General features: G+C 35.6%; 1 protein-coding gene across 3 annotated transcripts in view; it reads left to right on the top strand.

Moving 5' to 3' along the window:
* CCSER1 (coiled-coil serine rich protein 1) overlaps positions 1 to 19,713 on the top strand; it is an 899,545-nt gene that overhangs the window by 363,399 nt on the left and 516,433 nt on the right. For all 3 annotated transcript variants that reach the window (XM_012774012.2, XM_075998660.1, XM_012774018.2), the window contains exon 7: positions 12,593 to 12,670. In XM_012774012.2, the coding sequence (XP_012629466.2) occupies positions 12,593 to 12,670 (78 nt within the window). The remainder of the gene's footprint in view (positions 1 to 12,592; positions 12,671 to 19,713) is intronic.

The raw sequence follows: 19,713 nt of genomic DNA, 5'->3' as shown, positions 1-19,713 counted from the left end.
ATAAATAAAAGGAGAACAATTGATTGACAGATATTTTTTCCTATATCTGCTATGTGAAAGCCTTTTTATCCTGTACTTTGAGGAATACATGTATAAGACATATAATACAAGCTCCATAGAGAGCTTGAAATCTAGAAAGAAAATAAGATATGAGCACACACAAAAATGTAATAAAGGTAGAACATTTTAAAAGCTCCAGAGAGGTGCAGATAATGCATATGTGTCTAGTGAAATGCAGTATTATTTACAGTTGAAGGCATTAGGGAAGTTTTCTTGGAGGATTGGACATTTCAACTTGTTTGTAAATCATGAGTGGGATTTTGATATTAAGGTTACTAGAGAAGGGCATTTTCAAATGCTAAGGTGGAGAGATCATCGTGACTGAAAGCAAGTAAGTGTGATGAAGAGAATTGTAGTTATTAACAAAAGGATTTCTGGAAAACAGCTAATAATTGTTTATCTTGAGAGTTGGGCTCAGGTAAATAAGGGTGGTAAGAATTAAAAGAGAAGGTTCTTCTCAGTTTGAGGGACTGAATGCCAGCCTAAAGGGTGTGGAACTTACTCATAGTTCTAATGTAACTTTGAAATCCCTCAGCAAAGGAGGGGCATGAAGAACCATTTTTGGAAAGATCTGATGTCCAGGTGTGAGAAGGATTAGAGAGGAGGGAGGCTGAGTCAGGCTGACCTTCTAAGACACAATAGTGCAGACAAGGATTATGAAGTTTTTAATCAGGTCTGTAGTGCGATGTGGAGATGGGAACTTGGAGAATGATAGGTTTTGCAAAGCGAGCCCTATTTAGAAATTAATCTTTTAAGGCCGGGCGCGGTGGCTCATACCTGTAATCCTAGCACTCTGGGAGGCTGAGGCGGGCGGATTGCTTGAGGTCAGGAGTTCGAAACCAACCTGAGCAAGAGCGAGACCCAGTCTCTACTATATAAAGAGAAAGAAATTAATTGGCCAACTGATATATATATAGAAAAAATTAGCCAGGCATGGTGGTGCATGCCTGTAGTCCCAGCTACTTGGGAGGCTGAGGCAGTAGGATTGCTTGAGCCCAGGAGTTTGAGGTTGCTGTGAGCTAGGCTGACGCCATGGCACTCACTCTAGCCTGGGCAACAAAGCAAGACCCTGTCTCAAAAAAAAAAAATAGAAATTAATCTTTTACATGCAATTTGTGATTATTTCTTTCTAGAAAGTGATTTGTTAACTTTGCCAATTTCTGTGGTATAAATGATTTTTCTGTGGCTGATTTTAAGCTACCAATGTGATGTAACTGAACTTGAATTTGGGAAATACTGGCAGGAAAAGTTCTCTACTAGCTTACATCTGGCTGGTTAGAGGCCTGTGAATTAACTGACAATAGACAGATTAATAGGAGCAAAGTTTATTACACATGAGAAGATACTCAGTAATGAGTAACTCACTGAATAGCCAGGGGTGACAGTTTATATAACAACTCAACAAGAAAGGGAGGCAGTTTAGAGCTTCAATGGGAAAGCATGAAAGGTTCTGTGAACTTTTCGATGCTAATGGGCAGCAGAATTTGTACATCCCTGTGCCAAGGGTTAGTCTTCCACCAAACGAGAAGCTCCCTCAGGGAGAGGCTCAATGGTAGCCTTACTTTCAGGAGGCTCTGCTGAAGTGTAAATAATAATTTAATAGGTATATGCTGATTGTTGAGAAGTTTTCAGTTTAAAGTAATTTTCATACCACTTTGGTGAGCTATTAATATTAGTCCTTTCAGGAGGAGGAGATGAACTAAATACACTTGAAGGAGCCCTGGCAAGGCAGCTCCTGCGTTTCACTGTATGAATCTGCTATGACCTGAATGTTTGTATCTCTCCAAAATTCATTCATATGTTGAAATCTAATCACCAGTGTGATTACAGTAGGATGTGGGGCCTTTGGGAGGTGATTAGGTCATGAGGTTGGAGCTCTAATAAATGAGATTAGTGCTGATAAAAGAAGCTCCGGGAAGCTGCCTAGTCCTTTCCACCACATGACGATACAGCTAGAAAGCACCATCTATGAGTCAGAAAACAGGCCCTCACAGGACACCGAATCTGCCAGTGCCTTGATCTTGGACTTCCCAGCCTTTTAGTACTGTGAAAAATAAATTCTGTTGTTTAAAAGCTACCCAGTTTATGGTATTTTGTTGTAACAACCCAAATGGACTAAGACAGAATACCTCTTCAAAATTGTTTTTTTCACATGAGGAATTAAATTATTTTAAAACAAACAAAGAAACAAATAAAAATACAACAAAACGTAAAGGCACCCTTAACAATTGTGATTTGTGCAAAGTGGAAGAGATGACATCTTTGGTAATCAGGATTCAGCTATTAGGACTGGAGAGATACTGGTGACTACTACAAATTTTCTTGATAGCCCGAGGAAGTTGGGACTAGGGCAAAGTAGAGGAAATGAAGTAAACCGTATATTACCTTCCTAAAGATTTGAGTATATACTATAGCAAAACAAAATTTCCACAATGGGTGTAAAGTTGAAGTAAATACTATTTTTTTTCTGCTCATTTCCTTGGATGGTTTTCATTTGTTGTAAATTGATTAGGTTGTCTTAGGTATATTTGTAATGAAATATGCTAAACCTCTTCTCCTTTTTGAGAGGGTTTGTGAAAGAATAATTTAGGTGAAGTCATTTTGGTTTCCAAGTAGCATAAGCTCAATGGTGGCTATTTTCATGACCACACCCCTCATGTTATGGGGCTTAGGGAAGAGGCAGGTGTCCTTCCCCCTCCTCATTGTTTCCTGATCACTGTCTTTCCCACCTCCCTAATAATTCTTGGCTTGAAGCTCATGCCATCAAACTATACTACTTGCTTCCTACCCCCTCTTCAGTGCAGTGTTCATCAGAACCCCAGCACACTTCTCTCTATTCTTTGAAGACCATAGATCCTTACTCATTTTCATTATTTCCAATGTTGCTTTCGAAATAGTCCTTATTACTACAAGATTATCCGTGCCTCACCTTGGATCTCAGTATCTTAAACTCCTATTTTTTTCTAAGATCTAGCTGTTGATCCTAACTCAGCCAGTACATCCAAGTGCTGGTATATCTACAGTCTATCTCTACCATGTCCATTTGGAATTCCAAACTTAACTTGAACAAACTGATTTACTGATTTTCATTCCAACTATATTCCTTCTGCAGTCTTCCCTGTCCCATTAAATTACTACTTAATCTGTTTGTTTGCCCAGGCAACACCTTGGAAATCATCTTTGACTTCACTTTTCTTATATAACACATATTCAAACCATTAGAAAAGTCTGTTATTTCTGCCTTAAACATATATACAGTATTCAACCAATTTTTACTACCTTCACTGCTAAAAACTTTGTACAAACACCGTCTCTCAACATGTTATAATCACTTTGTAAGTTGTCTTTTGGCTTCCACACTTGCCCTCCTGCAGTCTCTTTTTATTAACATAGCTTTTGCTGTATTTTATTCATTACAAGTGAGTTACAAAATCCAGCCTATTCTGAAGGGAATGGGATTACAGAATAGTGCGAATACAAGTGTACCAGAGGGAATGGCCTGGAAAAAAAGCAGTAAAAGATGTTTTCTGTCTCTTTAAAACTTCCCATACTTTTTTTGGAAACCGAGACCTGTAATCCCTGCCTGGGGTAGGTGGTTCGGAGGGGCAGGGGAATGTCGTTTATTCTTTGTGTTATAGGAGACAGCTCAGCTGAACTGTGGCTCCATCATGTGGAGCTCTGGGTGGGCCTCCCAGATGGGCAGAGGTCACAGGCTTTGTCTTCAGCAGAGATGGGCCAGTTAGAATCCTTAATGACAATAGCCTAGAACTGAGGGCCCTCCCTTTAAAAGCTCTACATTTCTACTTATATATGTAAATGTGGATTTTGAGATGATAGTCTGCCATTTTCCTCCTTTTGCTGGAAAAGTTAATAAACTTCTCTTTATGTCTCCTCAAACCATTTGTTCTAATTCTTCCAATGTAGCCTTGAGGACAAGCGCTGAGCTTTTGGTAACACCAGGAGCCAGAGAACCCTGGTAATATCCTAGAAGCTGCCTACCTCAGGAAACATAGCGATTTGTAATTACTGGTCCTGGCTGTCAGAATTTAAAGCTAAACGGTTACTTGCAGTCTGTAGCAGACAGAACACAGCTGTCTTTCAGTTTAAAAGCTGCCAATATCATCCTACCTACCAATGCTTAAACAGCCCAAGAATGGAAAGACACTCTTTCCTTCTAGTCCAGTACTGAATCAACCAAACCTGCTCATGAAAAAATAGATCTGTATGTATAGTTCAAGGTCAGCCAGCTGCACTTTGTACCTCCAGAGGCCTTGGTCTCTGTGTTTTAGCTGAGGCTACTCCTGGGGTCTGTCTTTTCTGGGGTTGTTAGGACCCAGAGGCTTTGCTGAGGCCAGTTCATTCCTCAAGCCATCTCTTCTGTCTCACAAGAGCAAGTAAAAATAGCTCCTTGCCTGGGGGAAAAGCCTTCCTAAGCTGCAGACAGCCTTCCAGGTTAAGCCCTCTTAAGATCTGAGGCTTACTCAGACCTTAGTAGTAAAAAGCCAGCTGCAGAGCTGCTGAGCAGAACACATGTTCTCTGCATGTGATTCTGCCAGCAAAACAAGAGGAATGAGGCTGAACCAAGCACACCGAGTTCATCCATTCCAAATTTACCAGCAAGAAAAGTGATTCTTTCTTTGCTAGAGAGAGAAGCTGCAGGTGTCCCACGAGTAGAGCTGCTTCTGCATGGAAGGGAGCACCAGGAATGAGGAATAAGGGGCCCTGCCAAACCTTGGAATCTTCCAAATATTTTCTTTGTTTTATAATTTTATGATGTTTTCTTTAAAATGTAAAAAAATGTAGCATAGTCACCTGTCAATCTTTGACTTTATGATTTATTTATGTTTACATTTAGAAACTCCCCCCCATTCTATAATAACTGATAGGTGTTGTTTGCTTATATGTTCTTCAAGTACTTATTGTGGGTTGATTTTATATTTAGCACTTTAATCCATTTAGAGTTTATTGTAACACTATTTAGCATCTGGTTTTTTTCCCCCAAGAGTTAACCAGTTGGCCAACCATAGCCTATTAAATAACCTATATTTAACTGGATATTTCTCTTTGCCTATGGAAGAAGGCACAGTAAACTCTCAAACTTCTCAGGTGGTAGAACAATTAATATTTTAGACTTGAGGGGAAATTGATAATATATGTGAATGTATTCAATTATATGCATGGTGTTTAACTGAGATTTTGTAACTCTATGAATGTGTTTAAAGAAATCATCATATCCCTGTTTTAAGGATGTCATCACGGCGTTAATTATACCAAAAAATATAGAAATACAAAAATGTCTAAAATTGGCCTGGCAGGATGAATGAGATTATGCTTATATGATGGAATTTTATGCATTCATCATAATGTGAACTGAAGAAGTGTATTTGATTTGAGAAAAATTCTGAGAATATATAGTTAACTGCAAAATTTAGATGCAATGTAATGGATGGTTGGGCACTAGTGGTAGAACAGAGAAATTTTCCTGGAAATAGGTGTTGTACCTTTTTAATTTTAGAGTATGTGAGTGTGTTATCCAGTCAAAAGTAAATAAAAATATATACTAAATTAATAAAGTAATAAATACACTTTTATAACCTGGCATTTTTGTGACCATATATCATGATGTTCCTAATTCAAAACTAATCTGAGTCTTTAAGAATTTAGAAATTAATTTTAAAAATTACTATCTTGCTATCATATAAATATTGCTAACTTCCCAGCCTAGAATAAAGTAGTGGCATGAGTCTCTACTTTTTTCAGCCAATTCTACATTTTTTATTTTATAATTTGCAACTTCTCAACCATAATGCTGATTCCTATACAGTCATGTGCTGTATATTGACATATGACTGACTATATTAGAAAGAATGCTTAAACGGTAGGCACACTGTTTAGTGAAAATTTTTTGTCCATGGAGAGCTGGATTATCAATATGTCAAATATATCCTTAGGACTTGGTTTCTTTCTCTCTGTTTCCAGGGTTGGCTGTGTGTTGGATTTACTCTGAGGGATGTTGCATGTACCCGGGAGCAGCCTCCGGCAATTCACACAAAACACATTCTTATGACCTTGGCAGGGTTAGCTGAATGAGAGCATCCCTTTCTCAGCATTCCAACACAATTCCCATATTGAGCTTCATTTAAATAATTACACTCTTGTGTGTCTCTCTTTCTCTCTTTTTTTTATTTTTTTCACTTTGGTAAGAAAGGTTGACTAGGCCTTATTATATGCTCACATCTATTTCAAGGGTATTAGACAAGCACTGCTCAAAACAAGTGGATTGACAGTTGAGGAGAAATCACTCCCCGAAGAAAACAAAAATGTTATGAACACAGTAAAATGAATTGGATGCTAGTAAAGCAAGAACAGCAGATACAAACATTAAGAAGGTGCTATAAAGAAAAAAGGTTGCATTTTCATTTGGAGAAAACAGGACCAGTAAAGATGCGACTCCACACAAAGTACAAAGAGCATGTCCTGATTTAGAAATTGAACCCTATTTCCTGTTGCTCTCATTTTGATTTACTCCTAAAACAGCAAAGTAGGCATGAGATATACACCACTTAAGGAATAAAGAGAGTGGAATCAGCTCTCCTGTGGCTCCCCCTTTTCCTCACAGAAGGATGTCTGAAATTCAGTGGTCGGCACCATGGGGTGTTTTGCTCTGTAATGTGGTTTCTGAGTAGTTCTCTTCATCAAAAGCGAAGAGCTCAAATAGGCTACCACCCTGCGCTATTATGCCAAGTTCAGTTTCCATTATCAGTTAATATGGCCAATGTCTGACAAAGCTCAGCCAATTATCCATTTAACTATTTTGAGTCATCCCCGCATAACCTTCTCATCCCTATGTGAATTGACATAATTTAATCTCTGACGTTTCAGTCAACAAAAGTCTGTATAATACCATATTTTTACTGTACCTTTTCTGTGTTTAGATACACAGATACTTACCTCCGTGTTACAATTGCCTATGCAGCGGTCCCCAACATTTTTGGCACCAGGAGCTGGTTTCATGGAAGACAATTTTTTCCACAGACCGGGGAGTGGGGGCGGGGGGTGGTTTTAGGATGATTCAAGTGCATTACATTTATTGGCAGTCAAAGCTCTCTGCTAATGATGATCTGTAATTGCAGCCACTCCCCAGCGCTAGCATCACCGCCTCAGCTGCACCTCACATCATCAGGCATTAGATTCTCCTAAGGAGCTCACAACCTAGATCCCTCGAATGCACGGTTTACAGTAGGGTTCGAGCTCCTGTGAGAATCTCATGCCGCCACTAATCCGACTGGAGGGGAAGCTTCCCTACCTCACCTGCCACTCACCTCCTGCTGTGCAGCCCTGTTCCCAACAGGCCAAGGACCACTACCAGTCCCTACCCAGGGTTTGGGGAACACAGGCCTACAGTGTTCAGTAATGAAACATACTGTGCGGATTTGTAGCCTAAGAGCAATAGACTATACCATACAGTCTAGGTAAGTAGTAGGCTACACCGTCCAGATATGTGTACGTACATTCTATGATGTTTGCACAATGATGAAATCATGTACTGACCCATTTCTCAGAACACATTCTCATCTTTAAGTGACACGTGGAAGTTGCTGGGGCAACAGCAAGCATATTCATGTTTTATCAGTGGGACGAATCATGGCAAAACTTACAATCTAAGGGAAGAGGAGTCCACTGTGTACTCAGTACTTGTTGAATGGCTGAATAAATGAATGACTGAATTTTCACAGAAAATTGGCATGTCTAAAAAAAGGAAAACATTTTAATGAAAAATAGCCCATTGGTACTACAGAAATCAAAATTATCTTATGTACTTTCTCAATAATAACACCACTGATTATCAAAGCAGCAATACACTATAACATATTTTCTACATAATTTTAGAGCTATGAGAATGCATCCTCAAATTAGAGTTAACACATTTAGGTGAGCATTTAATTTTATTATACCTACCTAAAGAATCATTATTAAGTTTACCATAGTGGTTTAAAAATTTTAAATATTTCACTTATACTTAAATCTTTTAATGTACTCAAAAGATTTGAGGCCAGTTGATCATGTTTCATTTCAACAAATCCTTGTAAATAAACTTTAGTCCCATAGAACAGATCCATTAATTATGCTTTCAGGGGGATATAATTAATGGGATCTGTACTATGGAATTATGGCATTCAGTAAATATTAATAATGCAAACTTATTCTGCCGAGCACCTTAGTAGTACCCAAACAAATAGATCATTTTATATGGCTGAAGCTTTCCTTCACCATTCCCATATGGAACATGAAAGCATGCAAAACAATTTAACGTCAGCTTTTCAGTGAGATCTTCATAAAAGATTAAAGATTCCTTGGTGGAGGGATTATGCATCCTAATAAAATGGTTTGTCAAAATTTATTTGTGTGAAAGTTTTAAAAGCCCTGATAAAAGGTTAGAAGCTATGAATAAAAAGATGATATGTATTATAATCATGAATATCCTGGTTATATTGCTAATGAGGAATATTTTTTAAATAAACTTTTTATTTTAGAACAGTTTCAGATTTACAGGAAAGTTGTAGAGATAATACAGACAACTCCCATATAGCCTGTACTTAGTTTCTCCCATTGTTATCATCCAACCTCAGCAGAGTACATTTGTCACAGCTTAAGAAACCAGCATTGGTACATTGCTATTAACTAACCTGGGAAATATATTCAGATTTCACCAGTTTTTTTCTAACGCCCTTTTTGTTATTCAAGGATCACATCCAGGATAGTGCATTATAATTGCTCATCATGTCTCCTCAGCAATGTGGTCTGTGAACGTTTTCCAGACTTTCTTTTTCCTTCATAGCTTTGAGCGTATTAGGGAGCAATGGTCAGATTTTTTGCAGAACGTCCCTCGATTTGAGTTCGTCTGATGTTTTTCTCATAATCAGACCATGGTCACTGATTTGGGGGAGGAAGACCATAGACATGAAGTGCTCGCCTGTCTTCGCTTTATATCTACATGACATTAACCTTGATCACTTGGCTGAGGTCATGTTTACCATGTCTCTCCACTGCTGTCAAGTTACGTCTTCCCCTTTTCATATTTTGCTTTTTGGAGGCAAATCACTAAATGTAGCCTGGGAGTAGAGACGAGGCGTTAAATTAAGTTTTATCTCTTGAAGAGAGGGAGGGAATATCTACACAAATCATTTGAAGTTTTTTGGTAAAAGGATTTGTCTCTTCTGCCTAATATTTATTTGATCATTTTTAAAAAATACTTTGGGTTATACTCTAATACTACATTATTTGGTTTGCTGCTCAAATTGTTCCAGCTGTGGCCTGTGCAAGCTCTTTCATGTTAATTTCTTTGTGTCTTTGGTGTACCCCCATCCTTTTGTTTTTTGAGCACTTCCTTCCTTCATAGAATTATGAAGCCATGATTCTAACAAAACATTTTATGAAGAAAAATGTGGAGTAACATATAGAGTTAACTTATAAAAACATCAAATATAACTTAAGAAGTTTTTTTATTAATTTGTATTCAGATATACAGTTGTGTCAGTATTGCTATTATTGAATGAAAGGGTAAATGGATTAAAATATGAAATACAGATAAGACATATGTCCAAAGTGTTTATAATAATATTTTGTTTTAAAGAATAAACAAAATGGGATGACACCTAAATTGCAGACCACTGAAAAGCAAATGGGAAAACAATAGGATAAAATTGAAGATACTTTTATTTAATTTTTTGCTATGTATTTCTCAACTTGATAATTAAGTGCCGTTTATCAGATGTTGTCATATATGATTGATTTGTTTTTTAAAAACATTTGTCTCAAGATTTCCTAAGAGCAATAGAATTAAAGTGTCACACTATAAGATGGATTTGAAAGTTAAAGGTAGGACACAGTTTTCTCTAAGAATGACATTGAAAGAATCAGTGTTATGTAACTCAAAGTTTGAGTCTGCTTTCTACAGTCCTTTGAATTACACATTTATTTCTGGGAAGCTGTAGGTTACCTCACCTTTAACCACTTCCGTACAGCGCGCTCATGGACCACGAAACCTTGCCCACAGCCAGCACTCACAGTCCGCTCGGTAGTTTGTGCTGTGCATTTGACAACGCATCCCTTTTGCTCTTGTGTGATGAGGAAAGCTTGAAAGCTTGTTTTACTTTACAGGCAGCTTTACTTATAATGTAAATCAGAATAGGAAACATATACATATATGTTTTCATTACGTTATTTTTAAATGTTCACAATTTTCTTTTGATAAATGAAAAATTGGAAAAGTTAATTCAAAATTATAGACTAAAGTCAACGCTCAGCTGTGTGCCTTCATATCACGGCTGTTGGCTACAGTCGACACTGGGCTGTGCGCGTTCATCTGTGGCTGTCAACTATAGTGGATGCTTGTACCAAAGTGGTTTAAAGAAGTTTACCATGAATCTTGATTTTGAGTTTAGGCTCTTATGGAAGTTAAGAACCTTTGTTGGCAAGAATATGATCCACCCTTTTAAATTTCCACAACTGAATGTCACCTCTATCTTCTGAATATGTAATTTTAACGGCATGACACTTTATAATAATAAATTCTGCAGACTATCAGTACTACAGGCACATATAAGATAATTCAGCCGTATACTGTGTTCTCTTACTATCTTGAATTCTCATGAGAAATCTAACATTGAGAGAAGCTTGCTTGAGTCTTTTTTTCTGTGATATTTTACTATCTCTGCATTAAAGTTTCACTCATTTCTTATGTTAGAATCCTGCAGTAAATTAGTTGGTAGGACAAGCTAGTTTCTCTGTTATATAATCAGATACTGAGTCAGCAATTCATATTTTCTGGTTTTGATAAAACAAATGGCCTAGAACTCTGGATAAATTTAGAAATTAAATTCAGTAACTAATTCACCTCAGTTATCTGTTACATATATTTTCCTGTTTCCTTTAAGAGATTATTGCTTAGTTTTTACTTCATTTTCTCCTTTAGGCATTTTCACTCAATGTACAGCCCTATATCATTGTCTAAAATAGGTGTGGTGCATGTCATATGAAAATTATACTGATTGTCTTTCGTTTCTGTGTTGGTACTTCTCATCTTTGGTTTTTAGACTAGACAGTCAGTAGTAGTCCCATCCCCTGAGGCGGGCAGATTGCTCGAGATCAGGAGTTCAAAACCAGTCTGAGCTAGAGCAAGACCCTGTGTCTACTAAAAATAGAAAGAAATTAATTGGCCAACTAATATGTATAGAAAAAACGAGCCTGGCATGGTGGCGCATGCCTATAGTCCCAGCTACTCGGGAGGCTGAGGCAGCAGGATTACTTGAGCCCAGGAGTTTGAGGCTGCTGTGAGCTAGGCTGATGCCATGGCATTCACTCTAGCCTGGGGCAACAAAGCGAGACTCTGTTTCAAAATAAATAAATAGGTAAATAAAATGTATCCAGTTTATTGTACATTGAATAAAATGAATTGAAAATAATATTTGAGTAGATAGAGATTTTAAGAATGTGTAGCAGTTGTAGCATCTATTCTTTGAATGTGTTCTTTTGTTGAAACTTGAGTCAAGTAAGCCAAACTTGTCTACTTCCTTATCTCAATCAAGGTAATAAATTAATTCTTTTGCTTTAGTCTTATACTGAAAAATTTTCTGTATTTGTGTACTTGCATATTTGGAAAACAAGCTGAAAACTGTAGGTGTGCATCCTTTTCAGTGTTCTCTGTGCTTATCTGTTTTTATGGTAGAATTCCTTTGAGAGAATGGGTTAAGAATATCATAAAAATCTTCTATTTTTACCTATTTTCAACATCTTTTCATACTTTTAGAAAAGTAAATTAATAATGAACTTCTAACCCATAATCTTTTTTAAGCTAATCTCTTATTTAAAAAGTTTTAATTGATTATATTTTTAAAAGACTACAAGAACATTGTAGCATTAGCAACATTAAAGTAATTCTCTTCTAATTGTGTAAATCTTTTGTTCTTAAATTTTTTGTTGAACAGAATGTAAGAAAAGTTATGGAATATCAAGGGCTATGAATTTAGGAATTTTAAAAACTTAATATATCTTCAATTGTATATTAATGGCAGATATGTTTATATAATTTAAAATCATGGGTGCAATAATTTAAGTGTCCATAGAAGAAAGAAAATGTATAATACTTGTTTAAAATTCAGTCTTAAAGACATTGAAATATCAACATAATGAATCATTATAGATACAGTTTAATTTTCAAAGAAAAGGTAAAAATATAAATTCAGCAAAGCTAATGCTAAATACTACTCGAACACAAAAGATAGCCATTATATTTAATAAAATGCACTTAAAGTATACGTAGAAAGTAATAATTTGACTAATTTCCCAGATAACTATTTATTTCTATATAAGAAATGATTCATTAATAATCATGATTTGAATTTTTTCTATGTCCACATTTTATTTTTTTATTCTAATAAAAAGGAAAATATTCTGAATTACGAAAAATAAAAATGACTACAAAAGGGTCCCTTTTTAATTCAGTTTTTTTTTTTTTTTTTTTTTTTTGCAGAGTGCAGATATGAGCCCAGCAAGCAGCACGACTTCACTTCCTGTTAGTCCTCTTACTGAAGAGCCAGTGCCTTTTAAGGTAAAAATAAGCAAACAAAAAATAAGTATTTATAATAAGTAGTTCAAATTAGATATTTTATACGTAGATGGTGCGGTGAACTGCTTTAAACTTTAAGAGCCTGACTTCAAATGTTAAATAATTTTCTTTTGGTTCCATTGTCACTCTCTTGCTAACTACGGGTAAAGGTCTGGAACAAAAATTATCACTTTATGGAACAATTGTTTGCCTTACATGTAAGAGATGGGGATTTTATTGTAGTAGTATGATTCACTTGAATTAGAGGTTCCAAATATTTTATTTATATTAATTTAAGTCATAGGTTTAGAACGAATCATTTATTTAGTAGTTAAATTTTCATTAGCTAAGTCACCAATAATTTCATGCTAGATCACCAATAATTAATGATGTAATCCCTACAAAATAATAGTGAAAATTAAGAATTGAAATATAGAATAATTCTCCCAAACACATTACATTTAATAAGTATTTAAGTAAGTATGTAAATAAGTATTTAAGTAGCACGACTACTAACATTCTTCAGTTTGGGAGGCTATATATGTTACAAATAGGAATAAGTTTTGTTTTGCTAATTAAGATTAAATGTTTCTCTTTAAGCTAAAACTTGTAGATCAGCTATTTTACATTTGTATCAGGGATTTTTAGATATCATTAGGATTATTATATATAAAAGCAATCCTTAAGATCAGGAGGGAAAAACTGGAAATTTGGGATATGCACTTATTTAAGTATGTTGCTTTCAATATAGTTTGGTTTAAAGGCAGATGAACATTTGGGAGTTTGTTATGGCTTTCATATTTGTTGTATTTTATCATAAAATCATAATTGTTTTGGGATATTTTTCTTTTTTATATAAGAACTATATATTATTCAACTTTATATTACTTATACCTAGTACAGTGGCTGGCATGGATTACCATATAGATATTTGCTATGTTTTTGAAATAAAAATTATTAGAAGGCAATGAATTAAATTAAGACTATATAGTTTTGTAATTATGGACTAGTTTTGTTAATGATAGGCAAATAATTGTTACAAGCTCATATCTATACCAGAGAATTGTTAAATATTGAACGATATTTTGATAACATTATTTATCAAGAAATATTTCCTTTTTTATTACACAACAAAATGAGAAAATAATACTAATGCTGCAAAATTTAATGTTACTTGATATTTCCACTTTATGGTACATAGGATAAAATTTACAGAAACATATCTTTAACAAGACTTTAATTGAATTCTCAAAGCTTCATCAGAAACTATTTTCTCTTTTTAATACATTGATGATGACTACAGTCTTTGAAAATTAATGTATTTTTTAACAGAGGTTAAAAAAATTTTTAACAGGTTAAAAAAAGGTCAGATATATTCAGAATATGCTGACATAAAGGTAATATAAATATAATTAAGTTTCTCTGATGGGTTCTAAAAGATCACTATTGTTTTTTGGTTAATGTAAATTGGTTTATAGCCAATTAAAACTTCCAAGTGTTTATAATATATGATATTGGCTTTTTTTTTTTTTTTTTTTTTTTTTTTGAGACAGAGTCTCACTTTTTTGCCCAGGCTAGAGTGAGTGCCGTGGCGTCAGCCTGGCTCACAGCAACCTCAATCTCCGGGGCTTAGCGATCCTACTGCCTCAGCCTCCCAAGTAGCTGGGACTACAGGCATGCGCCACCATGCCTGGCTAATTTTTTGTATATATATTTTTAGTTGGTCAATTAATTTATTTCTATTTTTGGTAGAGACGGGTTCTCACTCAGGCTGGTTTTGAACTCCTGACCTTGAGCAATCAGCCCGCCTCGGCCTCTCAAAGTGCTAGGATTACAGGCGTGAGCCACCATGCCCGGCCTGATATTGGCTTTTGATGACCAATATAGTTATAGTATTAAGTATCTCTTAATTTACTACCTCTTTTGAGAAAGGAATATTATTTACCTTTTTCCAAAATAATATCATCTCACTAGTGTTTAAAAGTATCTAAAGTTTGAAATTATGAGATAAAACTCTAGTATTTGCTTCTTTTCTTTTTAGTTTGTAAATCGTCATCCTGTAAATGAGTAATAGAATACTTATTTATCTTTATATAAACACAAAATACATAGCAAGTATTTTGAGCAGTATCTTAACAGTATAGTACATTATGACCTCAAAAATGTGTCGCAAAGTATTTAACACATAGAAGACAGTTAAATTTTTTTATAACCATGTCCTGAAAAAACTTGATATTTTAATTTATATGTATCTTAAACTTCGACTGAAATTATGATGTTCGATTAACAAGGGAACGAGAAAAAATGGTTATCCTTTTTTCTCATTCCCAGTGAATGTGGCCTGCTCTTTCGCATTAAAATATGATTAATCTCTTTACCTTGCCTTCCTTTTCTGAAATGTACTGATTCCAGCACCCAACCCTGTTGCCATCCACTTTAGTATTGGAAGAACAGGGCCAACAGAGATAAGCGTGGGTGGCTGGTTGAGGGAGTTGATTTTTCCTTTTCTCCTGGGAAGTAATTAGGTTACTAAAATCAAAATCAACCAAGAAAATGGTTGATTTTGGGAGCTCTCAGAATAGCTGGAGGAGAACACATGACCTGTTTGAGGTCATGTGATAATTCACCATTATCAAGGTGAATACTCTCCTTTAAACATTATCTTTGGAATGACATCCATGTTAAGTTGATTTTAGCCATACTGTTTGAAATAAAGACAAATGATATGTTATAAAACAAAACAAAACAAAACAAAAAAACTAGTAGGCTAGGTGTAGTGGCTTATGCCTGAAATCCTAGCACTTTGGGAGGCCAAGGCACAAGAATCAATTGCATGAATCCAGGAACCAGCCCGAGCAAGAGCGATGCCCCTTCTCTACAAAAAAAAAAAAAAAAAAAATTAGCCATGCATGCTGACATGGACATGTGGCTGTAGTCTTAGCTACTTGGAAGGCTAAGGCAAGAGGACTGCTAGAGGCCAGGAGTTAGAGGTTGTAGCTGTACTGTAGTTCTGGAGACAGAGCAAGACATTGTCTCAAAAAAAAATTAATAATTACTTTCCCACTGACATCTATGCCTGTATTCTTGACTTGAATGTTAGATGAGAAATTGGCTATTGTTAGGAATATATCACAGTAAGATCTATTAAATTAAATATGGAAAAAATGGATGGCATCCTAAGGAATATCCCAGGGTTTGAGAGAGGTAGGCCTTTAGAGAGACAATTAAATCTTTTTTGCGACGAGATGTTTCTATTTCCCAATAAGGCAGTGTTTTCCAACTCTATTAGTATTGGAATTTTTCAAATTAAACAAAATCGCATCTGCACTGAAAGACAGTCTAAGCCCCACATGCATACTCAGTTCTTTATTACCCCAATATTACTGTTCCGCTTCCACTAAACTTGTGCTTACTGTTTAAAACCCATTGCTGTAGTGTTTGGTTTAGCTAGTTGTTCAAAAATCAGGACATTTCCCACAAAAATCCATCCAGTCTTGTTTTAAACAATTGGGAGATCTGGGAACTCTGCACATCTCTTTTCACATAGAGCTATTTGACCAAAGAGACCAAAGCCTTTTTTAAAAATAGAGTATTCAGCATTACATCGAGGTCTCACTATGTTGTTCAGCCTGGTCTGTAACTCCTGACCTCAAGCAGTCCTCCCACCTTAGCCTCCAAAAGTGCTAGGATTACAAGCGTGAGCCACTGCGCCTGGCCACTGCTAACTTCCTATTTAGGTTTATAAATATTGCCTTTCTTGAGATTTTTCGTAGCCAATCCCTGGAAGTTTTAGATACAGACTCATTTCTCCAAATTGGAAATCCTGAAAGCTGTCTGTTTCATTAAAGTATCAATCATCAATACACAGGATTATTGTCTTATTTTACAGATAAGAAAATAGAAACTTAGAATAGTTAAGCTATTCTGACTGGAGATGTTGACATTCCAACCCAGGTCTTTAAAATTCTCAAGACTGTGGTTTTAACTATTGTACTACAGAGAGTGTGTAGTGTTTTTGTTTCAACCGTGATTCTAATTGTCCATTTATCTTGTATAACTGAGGAGGCGTAAAGATAGAAATAAAGCTAGAGGCAGAGGGAGAGATAGAGTGGAGAGAAGAAGATGGAAGAGAGAAACCAAAAAAAAAAAAAAAAAGAAGAAGAAAAGAAAAAAATTATAAGAAAGCATCCCTCTATTAGGTTTGGCATCTGTTGAGATCATAACTCTACTGGGCTTATGTATTTCTTTTATTAACAAATATAAATATGTAGAGCCATCTTTGCAATCCCAGGATGAATGCTGCCAAAATACTTTGCCTTAGCTAGTTTAAATAGGAAGGATTTTGTTATGGAATATTTGATAGCTTACTGCAGCAGTCACCAAACTTTTTGGCACCAGGGACCATTTTCATGGAAGACAGTTTTTCCATGGATCTGAAAGGGATGGGAGAATGGTTTCAGGATGATTCAAGCACATTCTATTGATTGTGTACTTTGTTTCTATTATTACTATGACATTGTAATATATACTGATATAATCACACAGCTCACTATAGGTTGGTGACCCCTGTCTTGCAGAATTTCTTGAAAGGTCAGCAAACCATACGCAGATATGGACAAACTACCAGGCAAGATGCCTGCCTGGAGGGGATAGACTATAGCACCACATGGAAAGCAATAAAATGTAAAAGGGATGAGGTTACATTTTCAGTGTTTAGTGTAGAGGATTTAATTTAATCTACTTGATCGCAGTAGTATGCTCCCTTTCTCAGGTTTGCCTGTTTCTTTAGTCCAGAGTTTACCTAATTTTCTTTGTGAAGAGAATAAACTTCTAGTCTCTGCTAGGGATGGGAGGAGAAGTTGCCTGGGTGGGTGGCATCCTTTCAGCCTGTCCTCTGGCTGTCAGCCCCATCTTTATTGCCACTCTCACAGGTGCGTAGCTTTCCCACAGTCCCAGAGTAAAAGCAGGGTTGTCTGAGTGGGGAGCTGCACTGCTGGCTCAGGTGTCAGATTTCTGGCACTGTGCTGCCCAGTTTCCCTCTTCACCTGCTGTCTGTTCTCAATGTTATATTCGAGATTCACAAGGCCGCAGGACAGAGAGACAGAGTCACCGAGGCTGTAATTATCAAAAGGAGCTTTATTGTCCAGCTCGAGCTAGGGTCCGAGCCCCCAGAGTGCCAGTGCAGTGACCTCTTCTCCGGGCAGGGACCCTCCTTTGTGTGTTAGTCCCCTTTTATAACTTAGTTGTTTACACACTGGTCATGCATTCACCCCCACAGTGATTTTCACTTCAGCCTGCCCCTGATAGGCCCTAACCTGTTCCGGGTCCCAGCTGAGAGACTCAGGTTTCTGCTCTCTTTGTCTTTTTTTTCTGCATCCCATAATACACTCATAATGCCTTGTGGTTAGCAAACAAGCAGTAAACAGAAGCTGGGAGGTGTCTATTGTCCTTATAGCCCAGTATCTTACACTCAAAGTGCTCATAGACATTACAAGGAACTTCTTATCTTAAAATGTTCCTTTCTTTCATTCTACTTTCTGTTCATATAGATAGAGATATATAACTTTTATATTCATTTTTGAAAGAACTTTTAAGAATAATTCTATTTTAAAAGCAAGGTGAACACTGTACACTTGGTTATAAAACATAATAAAGAGTAAATATTCAATTTTATATGAATATTAGTGAATGATAAGTGCCTGTATCTACTTAGCTTGATAGGACAAAATGGCAATTAGGATTATGAATTTTGTTTTAACTTTTTTCCTTTCCTTTTCACACAGACACTAATCATGAAGTGTTTAAGAATAGGTCTTGTTAAAGAATTTGGCATTATCTCTTCTTTGAAATATGTCTGAATAAAGCCCTGGCTATTAGGAAAGCATCAGAACTTTTATTAGTAATCATTATGGTATTATGGGAAATATACTTAGAATAACTTTTTTTACTCCACTTAGTTCATGCAAACATTTGCTAAAAGGTTCAGTGAAGTTCTGTAAAAATTGGTGCATAAACTCAGATATGTCAAGAGATTCACATGTTCTAAAATTATCTTTAAGAGAAGAATATACACATAAGAAGTACACACATAAAGAAGAGAGATATCCATGAGCCACATGGTTTAATATCATTACTTTATAATCTTTTAAGTTAATTTTAAAGCTTTAGTAAAAAAATATAGCATGAGATTTATTAATATATACAAAATTCAGTTTTTCAGTATATTCATATTGAATAATTAGGTTATTAGCTACATAATTTAATTAATACATTTTTAGATGGTGAAAACAGTTTAACTGGTTACAGCTGCTTCTAAAATAACTTTACATTCATTTAGATTAAAATTACCTATTGACTTGAGTAAGTAATTATAATTTTGTCCTAGCACTATGTAACATATGGTGTTTACATTTTTCTCAAAAGCTCCTTGAGGGGAAAAAAGTATACTGAAACATTAATACAAATAGTGATTTAAGGAAGCAATGAAAAATACTTACAAAGAGTAATGGTAGTTAATAGGATATTAAATAGTTGTTAAAGTATTTGAATCTGTCTTATTGAATTATTGATTTGTGCGATTGTATTTTCAATTGTTTGCTTTGTGTTGGTGTCTTTATGTAATATATTCATTTTGAGTAATCTGTTTTCTAAATAGAGGTTTTTAAAATTTATTCTTATAGAATTCATTTTATTTTTCATTTTAATTTTTAATTTAAGCATATTACATGGGTATAAATGTTTAGGTTGCATATATTGTCTTTGCCCTGCCAGAGTCAGAGCTTCAAGCATCCATCCCCCAGATGATGCACACTGCACCCACTAGGTGTAAATATACCCCATCTCCTCCTCCCTCCTCCCTCCTCCCACCTTCCTGAAAGCCAATAAATGTTACTACTGTATGTGCACATAAGTATTGATCTATTAATACCAATTTGATGGTGAGTACATGTGGTGCTTGTGTTTCCATTCTTGTGATACTTTCAAAACTATGTGTTCCTCTTTCTGAATAACAAGGCATTATTTTACATCTGTGTTTATATTTTAGA

Source organism: Microcebus murinus, chromosome 29 (assembly GCF_040939455.1).
Source record: "Microcebus murinus isolate Inina chromosome 29, M.murinus_Inina_mat1.0, whole genome shotgun sequence".
NCBI classification, from domain to species: Eukaryota; Metazoa; Chordata; class Mammalia; order Primates; family Cheirogaleidae; genus Microcebus; species Microcebus murinus.
Note: the sequence above shows the minus strand (reverse complement) of the source record. Positions and strands in the feature narration are given on the sequence as shown.